The sequence below is a fragment of the Sphaerodactylus townsendi genome, linkage group LG11 (assembly GCF_021028975.2).
Source record: "Sphaerodactylus townsendi isolate TG3544 linkage group LG11, MPM_Stown_v2.3, whole genome shotgun sequence".
NCBI lineage: Eukaryota > Metazoa > Chordata > Lepidosauria > Squamata > Sphaerodactylidae > Sphaerodactylus > Sphaerodactylus townsendi.
The window spans coordinates 70,587,163-70,608,471 of NC_059435.1; the positions used below are offsets into that span (position 1 = coordinate 70,587,163).

At 46.9% G+C, this 21,309-nt stretch overlaps 1 protein-coding gene across 3 annotated transcripts in view; it reads left to right on the forward strand.

The window, feature by feature from the left end:
- Positions 1 to 21,309, forward strand: part of XYLB (xylulokinase) — a 117,379-nt gene that overhangs the window by 70,803 nt on the left and 25,267 nt on the right. For all 3 annotated transcript variants that reach the window (XR_007245824.1, XM_048511857.1, XM_048511858.1), the window contains exon 11: positions 15,693 to 15,751. Coding sequence is in view for 2 of the 3 variants with exons in the window: in XM_048511857.1 (XP_048367814.1) it covers positions 15,693 to 15,751 (59 nt within the window). In the remaining variant the exon portion in view is untranslated. The remainder of the gene's footprint in view (positions 1 to 15,692; positions 15,752 to 21,309) is intronic.

Genomic DNA, 21,309 nt, shown 5'->3' on the forward strand with positions numbered 1-21,309 from the left:
TAATGTGGGCATAGGCTCCACTGAAGTCAGTGGGTTGTAAAGACAGCAAACGTGGAGATGGAAAGTGCCGTGATGGCGACTCTGTAGGGTTTTCAAGGCAAGAGACTAACAGGGGTGATTTGCTATTGCCTTTTTCTGCACAACAACCTTGGCATTCCCTGGTGGTCAGAGGCATATCTAGGAAAAATGGAGCCCAGAGACAAAATCTGAATTTTCTGCCCCCCCCCCCCCAAGTGCCCAGGTCTACTGCCCAGAGTCCAGGTTTAATGTCTGGAGTCTGCGCCAGCGTCCAGGTTTACTGCCTGGAGCTCGCGCCAATGTCCAGGTCTACTGCTTGGAGCCAATGCCGGCATCCAGGTCTACTGCCCGGAGCTGGTGCTGGCACCTAGGTCTATGTGTGCCCCGGGGACATGGCTTACCCCATGTCCCCATAGGTCAGTGGTGGCAAACCTTTGGCACTCCAGATGTTATGGACTACAATTCCCATCAGCCCCTGCCAGCATGACCAATTGGCCATGCTGGCAGGGGCTGACAGGAATTGTAGTCCATAACATCTGGAGTGCCAAAGGTTTGCCACCATGGCCATAGGTGGTACGCCCCTGCTGGTGGTGTCTCATCTAGTTACTAACCAAGCGTGACCCTGATTAGCTTCCAAGATCTGGGGTGGTTGGGTTAGCCCGGGCTATGCAGACCAGGGCAAAATCAACAAGTCAAGAGCCACTTTGTTGGATGGGTTTGCAGCAGATTTTCGTATGTGATGTGGATCCTTTTTTTTTTACAAGACCAAGACATCTCCATGTCCTTGAAAAGTCACTTTTTGTGTGCTTTCTGCAAAAGGTGGTAAGTTTAAGAGGATGATTAGCAGAGATGTCACTCATTTCTGCACACAGCATATTAGATCCGACTTGCTGTGAAGCAGCGAACCCGGCTAAAAGCTGTGAAAACAGCCTTGTTTGTGGGGCGGGGGACAGCATCAGCTGCTCCAGCTTTGCTACTTCGCAGTGATCGGAATAGAGTCAGACAACGCATTTGCAGATGTGCCGTGACTGACAGTTTGCCAAAAGGGGGGGGTGTGTGAGTTCTCCCTGAAGATAGTTTTTAGTAACTAAGACTAAGTAAGTATTTGACATGAACACGGCTTTTGTTGATTTCTTCCCCGAAGACTGAATCAGGCACGCATGAAGAGTGGGCTTGCTTGAGTGCTTCACTGTGTGTGAAGATTTCATGTTGGTGCATATTACTGATTCCAAGGGAAACGTGGTGCTACTTACGCACCTGTGATGCAGCCAACTCCATGCAGTCCACCAGACATGTATTTAAAGGCTTCCAGGTACTTAATTGCTCCTCCAAGGTTTGTTTTTGTTTTTTTGCAGTCTTAGGTAAGAACAAAGGTAGTCCCCTGTGCAAGGACCAGGTCATTACTGCCCCAGGAGGTTACATCACATAACAATGTTTACTAGGCAGACTTTGTATTGTCAAACGCTTTCACGGCCAGATTCAACTGGTTGTGGTGGGCTTTCCGGGCTGTGTGGCCGTGCTCTGGTGGATCTTGTTCCTAACATTTCACCTGCATCTGTGGCTGGCTGGCATCTTCAGAGGTGCATCACAGAGGGAAGGAAACCCCACCCGCAATACAATACTATCAACCACACCTTTGCATAGCAAGTTCCACCCAAACACTTACTGATTGGTTCCCCACCCTGGAACATGGACAATATATACCCCACTAAACATTCCCTTCTCACTGGACACTTTGTGTAACAGACTTCTCTCTGTGATACACCTCTGAAGATGCCAGCCACAGGTCGTTTCCCCACTTACCTCGACCACCCTTTGCTGCGCGCTACTCCCAGCGCGCGTCACTTCGGGTGCGCTCCCGGGCTTCCCCATGACCCTGTGCAGTCATCAAAAGGCGCCATTTCAAGGAGCGCCAGGAATGATGCGCGCTGAGGGGGCGTGACAGCGGCAGCGTTGGGGCGGCTGCGTTGTCGCCGCCCCTGTAGTGGGGAGTGCCGGGGGCCCCCGCGCTACTTGGGGAGAGTAGCGCGCAGCAGCAGGTAAGTGGGGAAACAACCACAGATGCAGGTGAAACGTTAGGAACAAGATCCACCAGACCACGGCCATGTAGCCCGGAAAACCCACCACAACCAGTAGGCAGACTTTGTTTACCAGGTGGCCTGCCATTGCCTTCCCCAGTCGTCTACACTTTACTCAGCAAGCTGGGTACACATTTTACCGATCTCAGAAGGGTTGAAGGCTGAGTCAACCTTGAGCCGGCTACCTAAAACCAGCTTTTGTCTGATTATGAGCAGAGCTTTGACTGCAGTCCTGCAACTGACTAGTCTGTATCATGGAACTTCTGTTAATAAATTAAATGTATTAATTTATTTCATTTTCACCCTACTTTGCTCTCTGCGAAGACCTCAAGTGGCTTATGTCATTGTCCTGTCTTCCATTTTATCCTCGCCACAATTACCCTCTGAGATAACTTAGACTGAGAGTGTGACTGGCCAAATGTCACCCAGCAAGCTTCCACGTCAGAACGGGGAGTCAAAATGGGTCCCCCGGGATCCTCGTCCCCCACTTTAACCACTATACCACACTGACTTTCTTTCTAGCAGAAAGGATGCTAATCAAGTCCCCGCTAAGCCACCGTACGTGGGGGTCAGGCTGCATTCGGCTTGACGGGTCAGAAGTCTGACTTAAATGGATGGAATTCAATAATGCTACGTTAGCATCAGCAAAAATCTAATGACCATATTTGCATAGTTTAACTGGATGCCCGTTGGTCGAATCGAATGTAATGTTGTAACCATAGATCATAACGTAACTGGATATGCATTGGTATGAAATACTTTTTCAAACCGTTGAAGGTACAACACCAGGAGTATTATTGCCCTTGGCACTCACATCTCACACCGAACAGGGTGTTTGATTTTTTAGTGCCTCCAACAACCCACAAAACCTGTGTGGCTACAGGTAATAAAAATAAAATAAAAGTGTGCTTTGCCACACCACCTTCAGCTCTCTTAAAAATCTTGCTTCTACCCTGATCTCACAAGGTGTCAGGTGGCGAGTGAAGTGTGGGGGGCAGAGCTGGGCCAGGGGATGGGGCGGGGGGGCGGCGCAGAAAGGACAGGATTGTGACCAGGCTGAATGGGGAAATGGACAGAACAAAGTTGAATTCCGGGCAGGGAACAGACATGGAAGGAAAATTAACAAAAGGATGGACCGGGGGTGGGGGACGAGAAGAGAAGAGAAGAGAGAACACAGCTGCTGACCTGCATGCCAAAAGGCCCTTCCTGGTTGGTCGAAATTTGGAGCCAAAGGAAGTTGAGAGACCGAAGAAAATGAAGAATTGTTTTTTATACGCCACTTTTCTCTACCATAAGGAGTCTCAAAGTAGCTTACAATTGCCTTCCTTCCCCCGCCCGCCGACACAACAGGCACCTTGTGAGGTAGGTGGGGCAGAGAGAGTTCTGAGAGAACTGCGACTGGCCAAGATCACCCCACAACCTTAATGTAGAAGAGTGGGGAATCAAACCCAGTTCACCAGATTAGAGTAAGACACTCGTGTGGAGGAGTAGGCAGTGGTGGGATTCAAATAATTTAACAACTGGTTCCAGTGGTGGGATTCAAATAATTTAACAACTGGTTGTTTATAAGCACCATTTTAAAAACCGGTTCTGCCGAAGTGATGCGAACCTGCTGAATCCCACCACTGGGAGTGGGGAATCAAACTGGGTTTTCCAGATTAGGGTTAGCCACTCGTGGAGGAGTGGGGAATTAAACCTGGTCTTCTAGATTAGCGTCTTCTGCTCCTGTGGAGGAGTAGGGAATCAAAATGGATTCTCCAGATTAGAATCCGCCAACACATCCTTGACAGGTGTGCTAAAGAGTGCCCGCTGGATTTCCTTATTTGAGCACCAAAATACTTTCAGTTGACCACTTACGCTAGCAAATTCAGTGGCATCCTGGGAGCCCGAGAAATTCAATCAGAGCTACATTCAAGTAGCAGTTTTAATAGAAAAGGGCGGGGGAGATGCCAGGCTCTTGCCATAGCAAAGCAGCGGGTTTAATTTTACCTTGGCGAAGGGCAAAACTGATGGAAGGTGTTCAGGTCATTGGAGAAACACTGCAATGTTTTTTATATAATAGTCTGCCCTCCCCTAAAAAACACGAATCTTCCATTAAACGGAAGCATCTAATTTTAACTGGGACCACAGGAAATGTCTTTTCAATCAAGGCATGTAGCAAATTGAATACCTCTTGTAAGCAGGTGTTATTGTGTTATATTTTCATCAGAGCTGCTGGGAATAAGTTGGAGGGAAATGACAAAGTGAATTGGACAAGGAAGTGTCTGAGCTTGATGAATAATTCAAGGCTGCAAAGCAACAAATGCTGATATTTTCTGAAAGGCGAACAACTGTCCTTGGGTTAGGCAAAGATGATGATCGTATCTTTAAACACCGCACCAAACTTCACGGGTTCGTAATTCCAGTTCACAGTTGATCTCAGGGGGAATAGCACCCTGGCAGAGTAGTGACCAATTAATTTGTGTTCAGGTAGGTGCCGGCCAAGTCTTGTGTTTGTAATTCCTAGATAATATAGCCGATGAATGTTCAAAAGCCTCCTCCACCAACCCCGTTACATTTCTTGGTTGGTAGCACTCTGGCATTCAGAGTGTGGATAGTCTGGAACTTTGTTGAAGAAGAAGCCAGCCTGGAACTTTGAAGAAGAAGAAGAAGAAGAAGAAGAAGAAGAAGAAGAGAAGAAGAGGAGGAGGAGGAGGAGGAGGAGGAAGAGGAAGAGGAAGAGGAAGAGGAAGAGGAAGAGGAAGAGTTGGATTTATATCTCCCCTTTCTCTCCTGTGAGAGACTCAAAGGGGCTTACAAACTCCTTTCCCTTTCCCACCTCACAACATACACCCTGTGAGGTAGGTGAGACTGAGAGAGCTCTGAAGAACTATGACTAGCTCAATGTCAAGGTCACCTAGCTGGCATGTGTTGGAGTGCACAAGCTAATCTAGTTCACCAGATAAGTTTCCACAGCTCAAGTGGCAGATCAGGGAATCAAACCCAATTCTCCAGATTAGAGTGCACCTGCTCTGAACCACTACACCACACTGGTTCTCAAGCCAACGTCTGTATTCATTCAAACCTGCAGTCACCTACTTCGGCCAGGGAAAGAGTGGTATTAAATTGAATAAAACAAAATAATTAATTAATGAACAAAAACAAAGCATACATACTTGCTTACTCAAAGCTCTGCACACACACACACACACACACACACACACACACACACACACACACACACACACACACACACACACGGAAAAAATAGCATGCCATGTCATTAAATATCTCTGAAATATCCTCACCTTTTCTGATTTACTTGTGAGCTCCAAAGGATAGCCACAACTGGGGAGATTTGCAGTGCTTCCAGAAGATTCTCAGGCTCAAATTTTGGTTGTTTCCTTCAAGAATGTCACCGAACCGGGGGGGGGGGGGGCCCCCAAGGCAGTGCCTGAAGCCGCTATGCGAAACTGGTGTGCTCAGCCTGGTTCAAACATTTCACCTTTTGTCAAGGACATAGAACAGGATAGAAAGCAGACAAAGGACAGAAAAGGAATGATGAAAGAGGAATTGATAAAAAGTAGCATGCTGTAAAAGAGAGGAAGCCCGGACCTGGATGACCCAGGTTAGTCGGATTTCATCAGATCTCGGAAGCTAAGCAGGGTCAGTCTTGGTTAGTTGGTTGCATGGGAAACCACCAAAGAAGTCCAGGTTCTCTGTGCAGAGGCAAATGATTGCCAACAACCTCTCTTCACTGCTTGCCGTGGCACTAGAAAGTCACCATGAATCCACGAATACCTGGCAATGCTTTCTCCGTCACACGGTGCCTGAATTGCCTTGGTGAATTTCAGAAGAGGGGCCAATGTTCCGTGACTCCATGGTTGTGACCTCTTGGTTGCGTCCCTTGGATTTTGGTGAACCTGCGGGGGCTGACGGACTTCCTGTCAGTTCCTTTGGAGAGACCATTGCTGTATCCAAAATCCAGCAGCCGTAGTAGGGAAAGTTGCTGCACCAGTCAGTTCCCATCCAAGTGTTAGAATCAGCTGCTTAGCAGCTGTTACTAACTCCTACCAAGGATCCCTCTCCCATGCGCTAGACAAATCTACCCACCTTCAACCTCCGTTACCTATAAAACATACAATTTATTCAAGTACTTTATTTTATTCATGGCATAATTAACCTTTTCAGTATACCAAACCTTCTATGCTTCTTGAAGTATTAATGAAGAGAGGAGTGGGGGTTTGGGGGGGTGAGGGGGGGGTTTAGCCAGTGTTTCATGCTATTTCTGGGAATACGGAGAACATTGATAGTGTGTGTCTATATATAGAGACTCGCACCTGAACAACCTATTATCCCTTGGGGATGGGGCGGTATAAAAATCCAAAGAATAAATAAATAAAATAAATAAATATTCCTCGCGTCACCCTTTTCACAGCCAGTTTGGTGCTTGTCAAAGGGTGTGAAAAGAAGATGGGCATGCATAAACTTGAGATGGACCCATGCCAGTGAGGCACAGCCAATCACAGCTCCTTGGTGTCTCTCTCCCATGACTGTACACTCAGACCTGAGTAGCTGATCAAACAGGCCCCTCCCCAAGTGGATGTTTTAAAATTCACAACATGACAGTAATGTTCTACGCAATGACTTTTTGGGAATTTAAGCATCAAGGGCTATCTGTTCTCCTCCTTCCACGTTCAAGGAAAACGTGAATTCTGTGGCATGCCACAGTGTTGTATAATTTTGCTTCAGCTTCCAAGGGAAGGGGCCCCTTCCGCACAGGCAAAATAATGCGTTTTCAAACCACTTTCACAACTGTTTGCAAGTGGATTTTGCTATTCGGCACTGCTTCAAAGAGCACTGAAAGCAGTTTGAAAGTGCATTATTCTGCATGTGCGGAATGAGCCAAAGAGTCACTGAGCTGTTGTGAGGCTAGGTTAGAAGGGTTCTCCAGAGGTCCTTCTGGGTATCAGGGAGACCGTAAGAGAGCCTTGGTGTTCTGTTCTCTCTTGAGGTGCTTTTCTCTCTTGAGGTGCTTTTTCTCTCTTTGAGTTTCACCTGAGGAGGAATCCTAAACTTCATTTTTTCTTTTTGCCTTGGGAGAGGTTTCCAGGCCCTCAAAACAAAGATGACTAGGGTGGAATTGGAAGTTGGTGTCTCTACAGAGAAGTCAGCAGCCTTTCACCTCCAAATTCATTAGTGTCAGCATTCTGCTTGACTGGAATGGGGCTAATGTCAACCACAGCAGCTAGCCGAATGACTGGAGCACATAAGTGTGATAATGTCTTTCAAAAATCAAGTTAACATTATAGTGAAGAAGAACTATTTTTCCAAGTACATTTGGCTTGAAAGTGGTCGTTCCTCTTAGTCCCAGGCAGTCTGGTCACAACTACTTGCAGTATGTTGAGACCTTCGGCCAGCTTCTGGCTTGGTTTTGCTGCTTTCTTGACTGGCCTATAGACTAGGATGATTGAGGGACTGGAGCACCTTCCTTATGAGGAGAGGCTGCAGCGTTTGGGACTCTTTAGTTTGGAGAGGAGACGTCTGAGGGGGGATAAGATTGAAGTCTATAAAGTTATGCAGGGGGTAGAAAATGTTGACAGAGAGAAATTTTTCTCTCTTTCTCACAATACTAGAACCAGGGGGCATTCCTTGAAAATGCTGGGGAGGAGAATTAGGACTAAGAAAAGGAAACACTTCTTCACGCAACGTGTGATTGGTGTTTGGAATATGCTGCCACAGGAGGTGGTGATGGCCACTAACCTGGATAGCTTTAAAAGGGGCTTGGACAGATTTATGGAGGAGAAGTCGATCTATGGCTACCAATCTTGATCCTCTTTGATCTGAGATTGCAAATGCCTTAACAGTCCAGGTGCTCGGGAGCAACAGCCGCAGAAGGCCATTGCTTTCACATCCTGCACGTGATCTCCCAATGGCACCTGGTGGGCCACTGCGAGTAGCAGAGAGCTGGACTAGATGGACTCTGGTCTGATCCAGCTGGCTTGTTCTTATGTTCTTAGGTTCTTAGTCAGCTTGTTATTAGATTTTAGTGCCACACGAGTCCCATTGTGGACCTTAATATTTCTTCTGCTATTTTGAAGTCAAAGACCCAAAGGAATCTGAGAGGGGAAACTGAATTTAACATGTTGGGAGTTTTCTGTGGCTGACTCAATGAGCTGGGTGTGTCTGTTCTCACACTATAGCTATTGTTATGATTTCTCTCGGCGTTGTCTGCCGTCGATTTGTCCTCACTTAGTGTTATGTGAATATTGTGGAGTGCAGTTTAGACCCTGGTTATGTCAGAGACCCCTTTCAAGCCATTCCCTTTACTGTAGCCCCCCCCCCTCCACCTCCGGTTGTTTAGTGCAATGCAGCAGAGCTGGGTGACATTTAGTGATCATTAAAACAAGGAATTTACAGTGGACGCTTAAAAACAAGGGTAGCTCAGGTTGTTCCCAGGTGTGCCGTCTCCACTTAATTCTGTCAAATACCACTGAACCCAAACCTGGAATAAAATCTTTCTCGGCTTGAAAAGCAGTAATGGATTTTTGTGTAAAAGGTGTCAAGAGAACCCGTGCTTCTGTAAAACAAGCATCGGGCGCTTCTCTCGTGTTTCTGCAGCTATAGAAGTCGGTGTCTGCAAATGTGGGGAAAAAATTTGCAGCCGTTACGTTTGTCTCCCGTATTTAATTATTGGCAACATTTACATCTCGGCTTTTTCTTCCGAGGTGGCTTCCCACAATGAAATATTAAAAACAATTTAAAATACACAGGGAAAAAAAAACACGCCACTGCACACAATCCCTAATGACCAAGAATAAAAGCAGGGAGCACCATAAAATCAGCTTAATTAAAAACACACTAAACAGCCCCAGCATTTCTTCAGACGCACCAGAACTATGTTTAAAGGCAGATAGAAGGCAGGGGAATAGTCAGAAGAAAACCTGGGAGAATAAAAAATGGTTTGCCCGTCTCTAAAATTCAACAAACTTGACTCCGGAGAAATCTCTGTGGGGAGGGCATTCTTCAGCTGGGAATCCCTCACCTGGGACATTGCAGCTCCACGTCTGAAGGAGAAAAGAAGAAGAGTTTGGATTCATGCCCCACTTTTTTCAAACATAAGGAGTCTTCTGGTGAGTCACCACCTGTTTAACTGCCATTCAGCTGTCTTCAGCACTCTCATCCGGGCAGAGGCGCCTGCCCTGAACTCTGGGAAGAAGCAGAAAAGCAGCAGCCAGAAAGCAAAAATTGAGCTGTACTTTTTTTTTTTTGGGGGGGGGGGTGTCAAAATTTTAACTGTGTGTATTTTTGGAGGGCTTGAGTGTTTGCTTTTTGAGGGCTTGGGAAGGCTTTTGTGAGTGTGAGGGTTTTCTTTGTCCTGGCTGTGAGCTTGCCTCAGACTTCTCAGGAATGGGGTTTCTGGTGAGTCACCACCTCTATTTAACTGCCATTCAGCTGCCTCCAGCACTCTCATTGAGGTAGTGGCGCGCGCCAAATGGCATGTGCATTTTTTTTGTCAGTAAGCAGGAATTTGGGGGGAGACAATAGAAGGTGAGTTAGTCTGGAGGCTCCAGACACTGGGTCTCATTCCCTGGAGCTCAGTGAACAAGTCCTTTGTTAAATAGGCAAGACTTTTTGAAGGAAACACTGTTGAAGACTACTGAATATGGATAGTCAGGGAGTTGCTGCAGTCACCTGCAATAGCTCTGGAATGTTTGTTTTTTTGCTGGGCGATGAAGGCATTTATACTTGCAGCAAGTGTAAGCTGGTTGCTCTTTTGGAAGAGAAGGTCCGGCAGCTAGAGGCGCAAGTGTATAGACTTCAGATCATTAAGAAAAATGAAGATTTCCTGGGCAGAACGGAGCAGACAGTAATAGGTGGGGAACCCACAAGGGATCTCTCTGAGGAGGATAGCAGCTCTCAAACACTGGAGATGGGCAATTGGAGGAATGTGACTCAAAGAAGTAGAGGGACCAGGGAGCATTCTGTGAGTCTGAATCTACAAAATAGATTTGAAGTTCTCTCCCTTGTCAGTGAGGACAAGGAACAGATACAGGAGCAGCAGAGCCAGCCCTCAGAAAATGTTCAGGTGTCAGAAGGCTCAGCCCATGAAATGACACCTGCAACCCCCCAGAAAAGACGTGTGGTGGTGGTAGGAGACTCCTTGGTTGTTTTCCCACTTACCGTCTGCTGCGCGCTACTCTACCAAAGTAGCGCGGGGTCCCCCGGCGCTCCCCACTACAGGGACAGCAACAACGCAGCCGCCCCGACACTGCTGCTCTCGTGCCCCCTCAGCGCGCGTCATTCCTGACACTCCTCAAAATGGCGCCTTTTGATGGGGAAGCCAGGGAAGCCCGGGAGCGCGCCAGAAATGACGCGCGCCAAGAGTAGCACGCAGCAAAGGGTGGGCGAGGTAAGTGGGGAAACGACCCTAGTTGAGGGGAACAGAAACAGTCATTTGCAGGCCTGACAAGAGGTCTCAAGAGGTGGGCTGTCTCCCTGGGGCAAAAATCCGAGATGTCACAGAGAGGCTGACAAGACTTGTCAAGCCGATTGATCGCTACCCTTCACTTTTGATCCACGTGGGAACAAATGACACTGGAAGATGTCGCTTTCGGGACATCTGGGAGGGAAGTTGAAGTTGAAGGAGTTGCAGAAGGAAGTCTGGGAGGGAATACTAGAACAATACTAGAACCAGGGGGCATACATTGAAAATGCTGGGGGGAAGAGTTAGGACTAATAAAAGGAAACACTTCTTCACACAACGTGTGATTGGTGTTTGGAATATGCTGCCACAGGAGGTGGTGATGGTAGTCATTAACCTGGATAGCTTTAAAAGGGGCTTGGACAGATTTATGGAGGAGAAGTCGATCGATGGCTACCAATGTTGATCCTCTTTGATCTGAGATTGCAAATGCCTTAACAGTCCAGGTGCTCGGGAGCAACAGCCGCAGAAGGCCATTGCTTTCACATCCTGCGTATGAGCTTCCGATGGCACCTGGTGGGCCACTGTGAGTAGCAGAGAGCTGGACTAGATGGACTCTGGTCTGATCCAGCTGGCTTGTTCTTATGTTCTTATGTTCTTATGAAGTTGAAGGATCTGGAGAAGAATAGTAGAGGTGAACAACTTGCTTCGCAGGTGGTGCTGCCAGGAACGTTTTAGATTCTTGGATCATGGTCTGCAGTTGCATGACGAGGGACTACTGGCAAGAGATGGGTTGCACCTCAAACCTGTAGGTAGGAACATTTGTGCTAGGAGGCTCACAAACCTCATCAGAAGGGCTTTAAAGTGAGTTATGTGGGGGAGGGAGACGGTATTCAAGTGGGCAGGAGTCCATCAAGTGCTGGAGGTGATAGTCCAAAGGTTATGGAAAGAACTGAACAAATAGTTCATGAACCCCAATCTGGCTTGACTGTACAAGGGATGTCGTGTTGGTGAGGGAGCAAGCTTGTCTTCTGCTGCTCCAGAGACTAGGACCAGGAGTGATGGGTTCAAGGTGAAGGAAAAGAGATTCCACCTAAGCATCAGGAAAAATGTCCTGACAGTAAGAGTGTTGGACAGTGGAATGCACGACCTCGCAGTGTGGTAGAGTCTCCTTCTTTGGAGGTTTTTGAACAGAGGCTGGATGGCCATCTGTCAGGAGTGCTTTGATTGTCTGTTCCTGCATGGCAGGGGGTTGGACTTGAAGGCCCTTGGGGTCTCTTCCAACCCTTTGATTCTATGATTCTAAGTGCACACAACACTGCACTCCCCTGTCATTTTTGCATTGTTTTGCCCTTTAATTGTGGTTTCAAAAATACATCGATCACACTGGCTGTGTCTTTTTCATGCACACAGGCACAAGCACACACATGGAGCCTCAGATGAGGCGATAAATCTTAGATAAGATAGTGGCTTTGTTTCTCTTCAGGCTGTTAGATTTCTACAAGCTAAATTTCAAGCCTTAAGTATCTTCTGGTTGCTAGGCAACACTATCATCCTATGTGTGTGAGCCCTGTCCATAGAATAGATTGGTGCCACCTGGCGCTTCCCTGTTAAGGTATGCATCAGGTACCAATCTTCATAAGCAGGTTTGTGGAGGGAAGAGAAGCGATTCTTCAAAGGATTCCCTTGGCTTATTAGCCTGTTCTTTTGCCGAAGGAGGCAGTCATAGGACAGCTGGGGGTATGGCCTCAATTGTTCTTTGCTTAAAATGCCAGGTTCATACAAAAAGGAAGTGGAGAGGATGATGCTAATGGGGCAGAACTGGGCGTGGACTCTTAGAGCCCAATTCAAGGGGGGGGGATGGTAGAGCGGCAGCTGGAAACGGCACTGTGGCAGCACACCTGCGCCAACTCCCATGGAGCGTCAGGTGATACAGGAAGGGGGGAAAATAATTAATCCCTCCTAGCCACCTGAAAAATCCTATTGGAACCCTGATTGATGCCACACTTTTTGGTGGCTTATGATGGCTACCTTCATAGGGGTTTCCCAAGCTGAAAGTCCTTTGGGATTCACTCTGCCCTGGGAACACCCCCAGAAACCCCTTCCCCCGTGCTGATGGATGCCGTTGTGGTGAAGGACTGCTGCCAGATGGCCGAGCTTCAGGGTTTGGGTGCTGTATTGGCTGGCCGCCAAGATAAGTCCCTCCGTCCTGGCGTCTGTGCCACTTGGCACGGCACTGCTGACGTGGGCACCAGCACAACCCTTCTACTGCTTCCAATACCCCATCATTCCCTCCCCCTTTGAGTTGCACAGTTAGACATTTGAAACATGTAGATCAGGGGTCTGCAACCTGCGGCTCTCCAGTTGTTCATGGACTACACATCCCATCAGCCCCTGCCAGCATGGCCAATTGGGACTGATTGGAATTGTAGTCCATGAACACCTGGAGAACCACAGGTTGCAGACCCCTGATGTAGATGGTCAGGATTATCTTTTTGGTCTCCTGGGGCTGATCTTGCTTTTTCTTGTTGCGGTTTGGGTCTGTGGCTCATTTAACCCTGGCAAGCTGAGTGTGTGCAAAGCGTCGTAAAGTCACGGCTGACTCATGGTGACCCCGTAGGGTTTTCAAGGCAAGATATGTTTGGAGGCAGTTTGCCATTGCCTGCCTCTGAATGGGCTGAGAGGGTTCTGAGAGAACTGTGACTGGCCCAAGGGCACCCAGCAGGCTTTATGTAGATGAGTGGGGAATATAGTCCACTTGTCCAGATTAGAGTCTACCAGTCTTAACCACTACACCACACTACCTCTCGCCCTGGCAAGTTAGAAGGTCAGCAATAGAAAACAGCCTCTGAGCCCTATTTGTCGGGCCGGATGACTCCTTCCAATACTTTATAGTTGTTCCATTGGCAGAGAGATCTGCAGGAAAGAGATCTTTCCCATTTCTGGCCAATCTCTAGTCCAATGGCAGAAGAGACATTGAAGCCACCCAATGTAGAAGGGATAGATGGCGTCAAGAACTGATTCTGCTCCTATGGTAACTCTTTGACAGACCAGCCATTGACAATGGAGCCATACTTCAGACAACTGCCCTGTTTTCTTTGTTCACTGGGTGCTTGGCGAAGTAGACGTTTGGTCTGATCCAGCATGACGGTTCTTGCATTCTCATTACTCTCGCCTTGAGACTTGGTGGTAGCATTACCATGTTCTTGGTTTTTGGCCAACGCTGGCCTGATTGTACAAGTAGCTTGAACAATCGGTTTGGAGGGCAATCGAAGACCTATTTCCCAGCATTCCCTGCAGAGGCGCAAAGTATTCTGCAGCACGGCTCTTGAGTTGCACTGTGTTGGACTTGCAGAGTAACGGTTATCTTCTCAAGAGAAACAGACCTGTGATATCATCTGTCGGCCATTCGCACGTGGCATTCAGAAGAGAAGATTCAGAAAAGAAAAACGCCTCCTTGACCAAACCGTAAAGATTTCAGAGTTGTTTTGGCTGTTGGTCTTGTTTTCTAAGCCCGGTCGTTTTAGTGGTTATTTTTCACCGGTTTCTGTGACATGTTTCTGAAAATATTGGCAGGGCTCTGTCATTCTGCGCAGGTATAATTGAAACTTGTTTTCTCCCAGGAATCACTCGGCTGTGTGGTTTATTTGTTTACTGACATTGACAGAGATCTTAATGGCTTTTTAAACCCAATTTGTTCATTGCCGAATATCCTCCAAAGAGGAAGATCTGATTAAATTTATCAGTGAAATAAAGTCTCCTTGTTGCAGAGCCTTTGGCTGAATTGCTAAAAGAGTCTACACCAAAGTAAAACATGCTGGGCTTAGAAATTGCACGCCGTGCTCGTGCAGTTGGTCTTTGCTTCATTGTTCTTTCTTAAAAAGGGGTGCTGCAGAATTTGAGGAGAGTTCTATCGTCTCACCATGGGATTTTACCCTCTGTAATTAAAGGTTTGCAGGTTTTTTTAGGACAAGTTCAATACTACACCCCTTGGTTTGCTAAGATGTCACTAGTCTTTGTTTTGTGGACAGTGCAATGGAGCTTAAGAATATCAGAAGACATCTGCTGGAACAGATGAGTGGCTGGTCTAGTTTCTTGCTCCTTACTCAAGCCAACCAGTTGCCCTGGAGAGCCAGAGAAAATAGAGGTTAAGGCAATCCCGTGAGAGAGCCAGGATGGGGTAGTGGTTAGGAGCAGTGGACTCTAATCTGGAGAGCTGGTTTGATTCCCCACTCCTTCACACGAGTGGTGGACTCTAATCTAATGAATCAACTTTGTTTTCTCACTCCTTTACATGACGCCTGCTGGGTGACCTTGAGCGAATCACAGTTCTCTCAGAACTCTCTCAGCCCCACCTACCTCACAAGGTGTCTGTTGTGGAGAGAGGACGGGAAAGGAGTTTGTAAACCGCTTTGAGACTCCTTACAGTTGAGAAAAGTGGGGTATAGATCCAAACTCTTCTTGGTTTTGCCTTTTAGTGTGGTATTTGGACCTGGAAGTTCCCTTAATCAGTGTCTGTCCACTGATGGTTGGAACCAGCACATGATATGACCAGGGGAAACTGAGCCTGTTTTCCTATGCAAAAACTGGAAGATGGCCACCTAATGAAAGTGTAAGTCAGGAGTATGAGACGGGGCAGAAACATGAGGGGGGCACAGAGAATTTGTAGCAATTCCTAGAGCTATGCAACATATTTTCTGGATTTTTCGCAGAAGTGATATAGTGATGCCACCACAGGGTGACCAGGAAGCCCTACGAAATTACCATACTGCTACTTTACCTTGTGTTGATGTCTGCAAATCAGCTTTGAAACAAATTCTGAACAAATTTGAAACTAAGTTACTATATTTTTATGTGAATCGATTTTGAAACACATTCGGGGGGGGGGGGTAGCCTTGTTTACACCTTTCTGAAAAAACAAACAAAAAGGAGTCTTTCAGCACCTTAAAAACATAGCATATTTATTTGGGCATGAGCTTTCCTGGGTCTTCAAAGTTTGGAAGGACATCTTTGGAAGGACCTCTTTGGCTGCTCAAAGAGAACTTGTTCCATCAGATACTTGAAGATTCCCTCAACTTTGAGTTTGTGCTCTTAGTGTAAAGCTGTTTATTTTTTGTTTAACAAAATGCTACCATCCTCTTATTAATGGCACTTGCTCTATTCATGGCAATTTCTCTCTTTTTGCTTTACAGTGCCAACTACTAGAATCCTGGCAACTGGTGGGGCATCCCACAATAAAGAAATCTTACAAGTATGTAAATTCTGGTGAAATCTCTGAGCCCCCCCCCCCCCCGCCCCCCCACCCCCAACTTACGCGGTGTTTGGGCCATGCTGTGAATCTGGAGAAATGCGCAGAGGGGGAAAGGTGGTTGGTTTTGAGCAAGACTTATCCAGCAATGTGAAGAAGGTAGAAGGTACAGGTTCCAAGTAACCAAGGGAGAGCCAACTTCTTCAGGACCCAGGAGAGCTCCCTGTGAGAATTTGGATGTTGCTTCAATGGGAACCTGAGTATACAGGTAAAGGGCTTATTACCTGCAAGCATATGTCTTAAAACCCCAATTCTTGCTTAGCTTTGAAACTAGAGAAGTAGAGAGGAGGTCCCCTAGCCTTTTTTCTTGTCTCACTCCCTGCTGCAAGTAGATCTCCTCACCCCCAGCTTCAACAGAGCCCTGCTGGCCCCCATGTTTTTATTTATTCATTTATTTTGTTGGATTTATATCCTGCCTAATTCCCTCTAAGCCTTGGGTAGTGACTTCAGGGAACAACACTAAGAAGAAGAGACTTGCATCAAATGCTGAAAGATGCATCCAGACAAACTAAAACGTCCCATTCAAGGAGCTAATAATAGATACGAGGTGACTGCTTTGTAACATAGGACATGAGCTGGAGTGGTCACTTTTTATAACATAGGTCATGTGCAGAGGTGGGATCCAGCAGGTTCTTACAGGTTCCCAAGAGTAGGTTACTGTTTATTTGTGTGTGCCGAGAGGGGGTTACTAATTAGTGATTTTGCCCCGTGATTTTTGCCTTAGTTACACCCCTCCTCTCAGCAGTAGCGCGCAGAACTTGAAGCAGTCTAGCAGGAGGTGCACCGGTGGTGGCGGCCCTAGCCTGTGTGCGATGGTTCCGGCCAGGACCGTGTACTGTGTCGCCCTTTTGGCCAACCCCAGAATGCCCATTGCCTTGGAATGCCCAGCCCAGCCCCATTGGCTACATATACGGGTTTGAATCCACCACCATGGGAACCTGTTACTAAAATTTTTGGATCCCACCACTGGTCATGTGCATGAGTGTCACACTTTTCTTGTGCATGCACACAGCGTGTATGTGCATGAAACAGAGGTGTTTCATTAGAGAGGCCAACAAAAACAAAAATGTAGTGGTAATGGGTGATTTAGCTATCCCCATATAAACTGGAAAATGCATGTTCAGGTCATGAAAATAAGGAGAGAGCATTCCCTGGATATGCTAAATGACTGTAACTTAGAGCAGATGGTTGTGGAACCAACCAGGGGAGAGAGTGATCTAGATCTAATTCTATGTGGGACCCAGGACATAGTGCAGGAAGTCAGTGTTGTTGAGCGATAGGGAACAAACCACAATGCTGTCGTTAAGTATCTCAACATCTTGAACAAGTGGCAACTACTAATGTAGTTACATTAAGCCTTCAGAAAGGGAAATTTCTCAAGATGAGGAGGATAGTGCTTAGGAAGCTGAAAGGGAAAATCAAGAGTCAAAAAACTGTGGACCTTTGGAGTTGCTAAAAAAAACACAATGACAAAAGCTCAGCTGGAATGTGTGAACACAGGTTGAAAAGGCAGCACCCAGTCAAAGAAAGCCACCATGGTTAACAAGAGGTTGAGAAATTATCAGAAAAAAAAGAAATATCTTTTTTAGAAAATGGGAAGTCAGTTTGGCTGATGAAAGAATATGAGGAAGGGAACACAAATGGTGGCAAAGAAACCATTAGCTGTAAAGGGCAAGGATTATGAGGAACCTTGTGGCTGAACATCAAGACCAGCAACAAACAGTTCTTTAAGTACATCAAAAGCAGGAAGCCAGCAAAGGGAGGCGGTAGGCCGTTAGATGACAAAGGTCAAAGGTGTGCTAAAGATGGCAGGAGATTGCAGAGAAGCTGAATGAATTCTTTGCATCTGTCTTCCCAAGAGGAGGTGAGAACATTCCTGCACCTGAACCAGAAGCTTCTTAGGAGGTGAATCCAGGAACTAGCGAAGATAGTGAGTGACAGGAAGAGTTCTGGCAGCGGTAGTGATAAATGTTTTGAAATCCCTGGCCCAGATTGCATTCACCCAAGAGTTCTTAAAGAGCTCAAGCGTGGTACTGATCTTCTCACTTTAATATGCAACTTATCCCTGAAATCAGGCTCCATCCCTGAAGACTGGAAGATGGCCAATGTCACACCAATCTTTGAAAGGATCTAGGGGGGGCCAGGAAATTACAGGCCAGGATCAGTTTGACATCTGTTCCTGGTAAATTAGTAGAATCTATCATTAAAGATAAAATTATAAAACATGTGAAAAAGCAAGACCTGCTGAAAAAGTCAGCATGGCTTTTGCAGAACAAATCTGTCTTACAAACTTACTAGAGTTCTTTGAGGGTGTAAGCAGGCATGTGGACAGGGGTGAACGGTGGACATTGTCTACTTGGATTTCAAAGGCTTTGTGAAGTTCCTCTGCAGAGACTGTTGAAAACTCAGCAATGAGAAGAGAATAAGAGGGGAATCCTCCTATGGATTAAAATTTAGTTGAGAAACAGGAAACAAGAGTGAGGTGTAAATGGGAAGTTCCTCACAATGGAGAGATGTTGGGGTGGTGTCCCCAAGGATCCGTTTGGGACCAGTTCTCTTTAACTTTATTCATAAATGACCTGGAAGTAGGGGTGGTAGCGTGGTAGCCAAGTTTGCAGATGATACCAAATTATGTAGAATTGGTAGAACACAAAAGGATTGCAGAAAGAGCTCAAGGACCTTGATAAATTAGATGAGTAAGGCTCAGAAATGGCAAATGCAGTTCAATGCTGCTTAAAATGTAAAAGTGATGCACATAGGGCAAAAATCAAACTTCACATACGCTGGGGTCAGTGCTATCAGTCTGAACAGACCAGAAGGGATTTAAGTCTTAGTTGATAGTTCCATGGGAATGTCAACTCAATGCATAACGCAGCTGAAAAGGCAAACTCTATGCTGAGGGATCATTAGAAAAGGAATTGATAATAAAAGGAAACTGCAAGATTGTCATGCCCATATGTAAGCAGTGAATGCGACCACGCTTGAGTACTATGTCCAGTTCTGGTAGCGCATCTCAAAGGATGTGGGGAGATAGAAAAAAGTGCAGAGAAGGCAAACAAAGTTGATTGAGCGACTGGAGCACCTTCCTATGAGGAGAGCTGCAGCGTTTGGGACTCTTTAGTTTGGGAGAGGAGCTGACTTGGCTGAGGATATGATTGAAGTCTACAAAATTATGCATAGGAGGTAGAAAGAGAAATGTTGACAAGAGAGAGACATTTTCTCTCTTTCTCACAATACTAGAACCAGGGACATTCATTGAAAATGCTAGGAGGAAGAATTACTGGGACTAATAAAGGAAACACTTCTTCATAGTACTGATTGGTGTTTGGAATATGCTGCCACAGGAGGTGGTGATGGCCACTAACCTGGATAGCTTTAAAAGGGGCTTGGACAGATTTATGGAGGAGAAGTTGATTTATGGCTACCAATCTTGATCCTCTTTGATCTGAGATTGCAAATGCCTTAACAGACCAGGTGATCGGGAGCAACAGCCGCAGAAGGCCATTGCGTTCACATCCTACATGTGAGCTCCCAAAGGCACCTGGTGGGCCACTGCGAGTAACAGAGAGCTGGACTAGATGGACTTTGGTCTGATCCAGCTGGCTTGTTCTTATGTTCTTATGTTCTTATTAAACAATGAAATAGGTGCAATGTGCGCATTTTCTTCATTGTGAAAGGGAACAGACACAAGATATTTGTAAGAGCAGCCTTATTGATATGAAGGAGGCCATCCAGTAAAATCAAGCACGCTCTTGAACGCTCTTCCTTGAAGCTCTCCCAGTGTGTCTCTTCAGTGAGCTAGGAGATGGAGCACTAAATGCCTTGATACCCTCTTCCCCTCTGCCAATCAGGGCCATTGAGGCACGGCGTGTTTACTATCAAATTAATGATGCAGCTCTGCATCCCACTTATAAGGTTGTCCCAGAGGTGGGATCCAGCAGGTTCTCACAGGTTCCCGAGAGTAGGTTACTAATTATTTGTGTGTGCCGAGAGGGGGTTACTAAGTGGTGATTTTGCCCCGTGATTTTTGCCTTAGTTACGCCCCTCCTCTCAGCAGTAGCGCGCAGAACTTGAAGCAGTCCAGCAGGAGGTGCACCGGCGTGCGTGGCAGCCTGCACCTGCGTGCATTCGTTTCCCTTGCCACAGCCCCACCCAGGAATGCCCCGCTCCTGGAATGCCCGGCCACGCCCCCGTCGTGCCCTGCCCAGCCCCATTGGCGCTATGCCACTGTTTGAATCCTACCACTATGGGAACCTGTTACTAAAATTTTTGGATCCCACCACTGGGTTGCCCCCTCTCAGACTGGCAGTCTGAAAGCAGCTGGGTGGAGGTTGCTGGTAGAAGATGGAGGGCATCCCATTTACCTGTGTTGCATCTAGTGGGGGGCAAAGGGTGGGGGGCGGGGAGGTCAGAGACTGAGACAAGAAGAGAGTTTGAACCTGCTTTTGCATAATGGCAGGGAGGGGAGCCAGGGGAGAAAGGTGGCCGAAAGTCTCTCCCTGCTGATGTGCAGGTGAAAAGGCTCAAGGAAGGATGCTTGGCTGAAAGGGGGCCAGCTGGCACTAACACCTGGGAAGGCATCTCTCAGGGTAGGGCCACAGTGGCTCCAGTGAAAACCCTGAAAGCAAAGGCACGGAGATAAGAAAGAAGAACACTTGCAACGGAGAGTTCCACCAGAGGGAGAAACCCCCATAGGCACTGGGGAGATGTTGAGGCCAGCCCTACTGCCACCACCAGGTGGGGGTCCCACTAAGACCTCTTGCCCCACCAGCATCGGCAGAAGCATCCCATCCAGGCCTGGGACAGACATATGCCCTCATAACTCTGTCTTTCTACATGAGGTGGTTCAAGTTTCGATTCCCTACCACCAGTATACTAAAATATTCCATAGTCATGGGTGATGCTGCTCCATTTTCTTCTTTGTTTTGCTTGACTTCCAGATTAGATCTCCGTGAAATGTGACAGCTAAGAGCATGCACTGTAGAAAAGAGGGCTCGGGGGAGGGGGATCTTGCCTCCATCTTTAAAGGGGCTTTCCCCTGCCTCTCATAATCGTTGCCTACCACGATACAATCCTGTGCAAGGATTTTTGAGATAATACATGTGAAGTCCATAAAGGGAATCTCTGTGTGAATGCTGTTATTATATGGGGAAAAAATGCCGGTCATGTTTTCTTCTTTGCTTTTACTGTTGCTTCTACCCTTGCTAGCCATTCATCTCTGTAATATCTCAGCAGGAACACAGAAAAAAAAAGATGAGTTCAGTTCCAGACCATGTGTTTCTACATATGAGTTTGTTCCAGTATAACTAGAATCGTAGAATCATAAAACCATAGAGCTGGAAGAGACCACAAGGGCCATCAAGTCCAAACCCCTGCCATGCAGGAATACACAATCAAAGCACTCCTGACAGATGGCCATCCAGCCTCTGTTTAAAAACCTCCAAAGATGGAGACTCCACCACACTCTGAGGCAGTGTATTCCACTTTCTACCAGGCCTTAC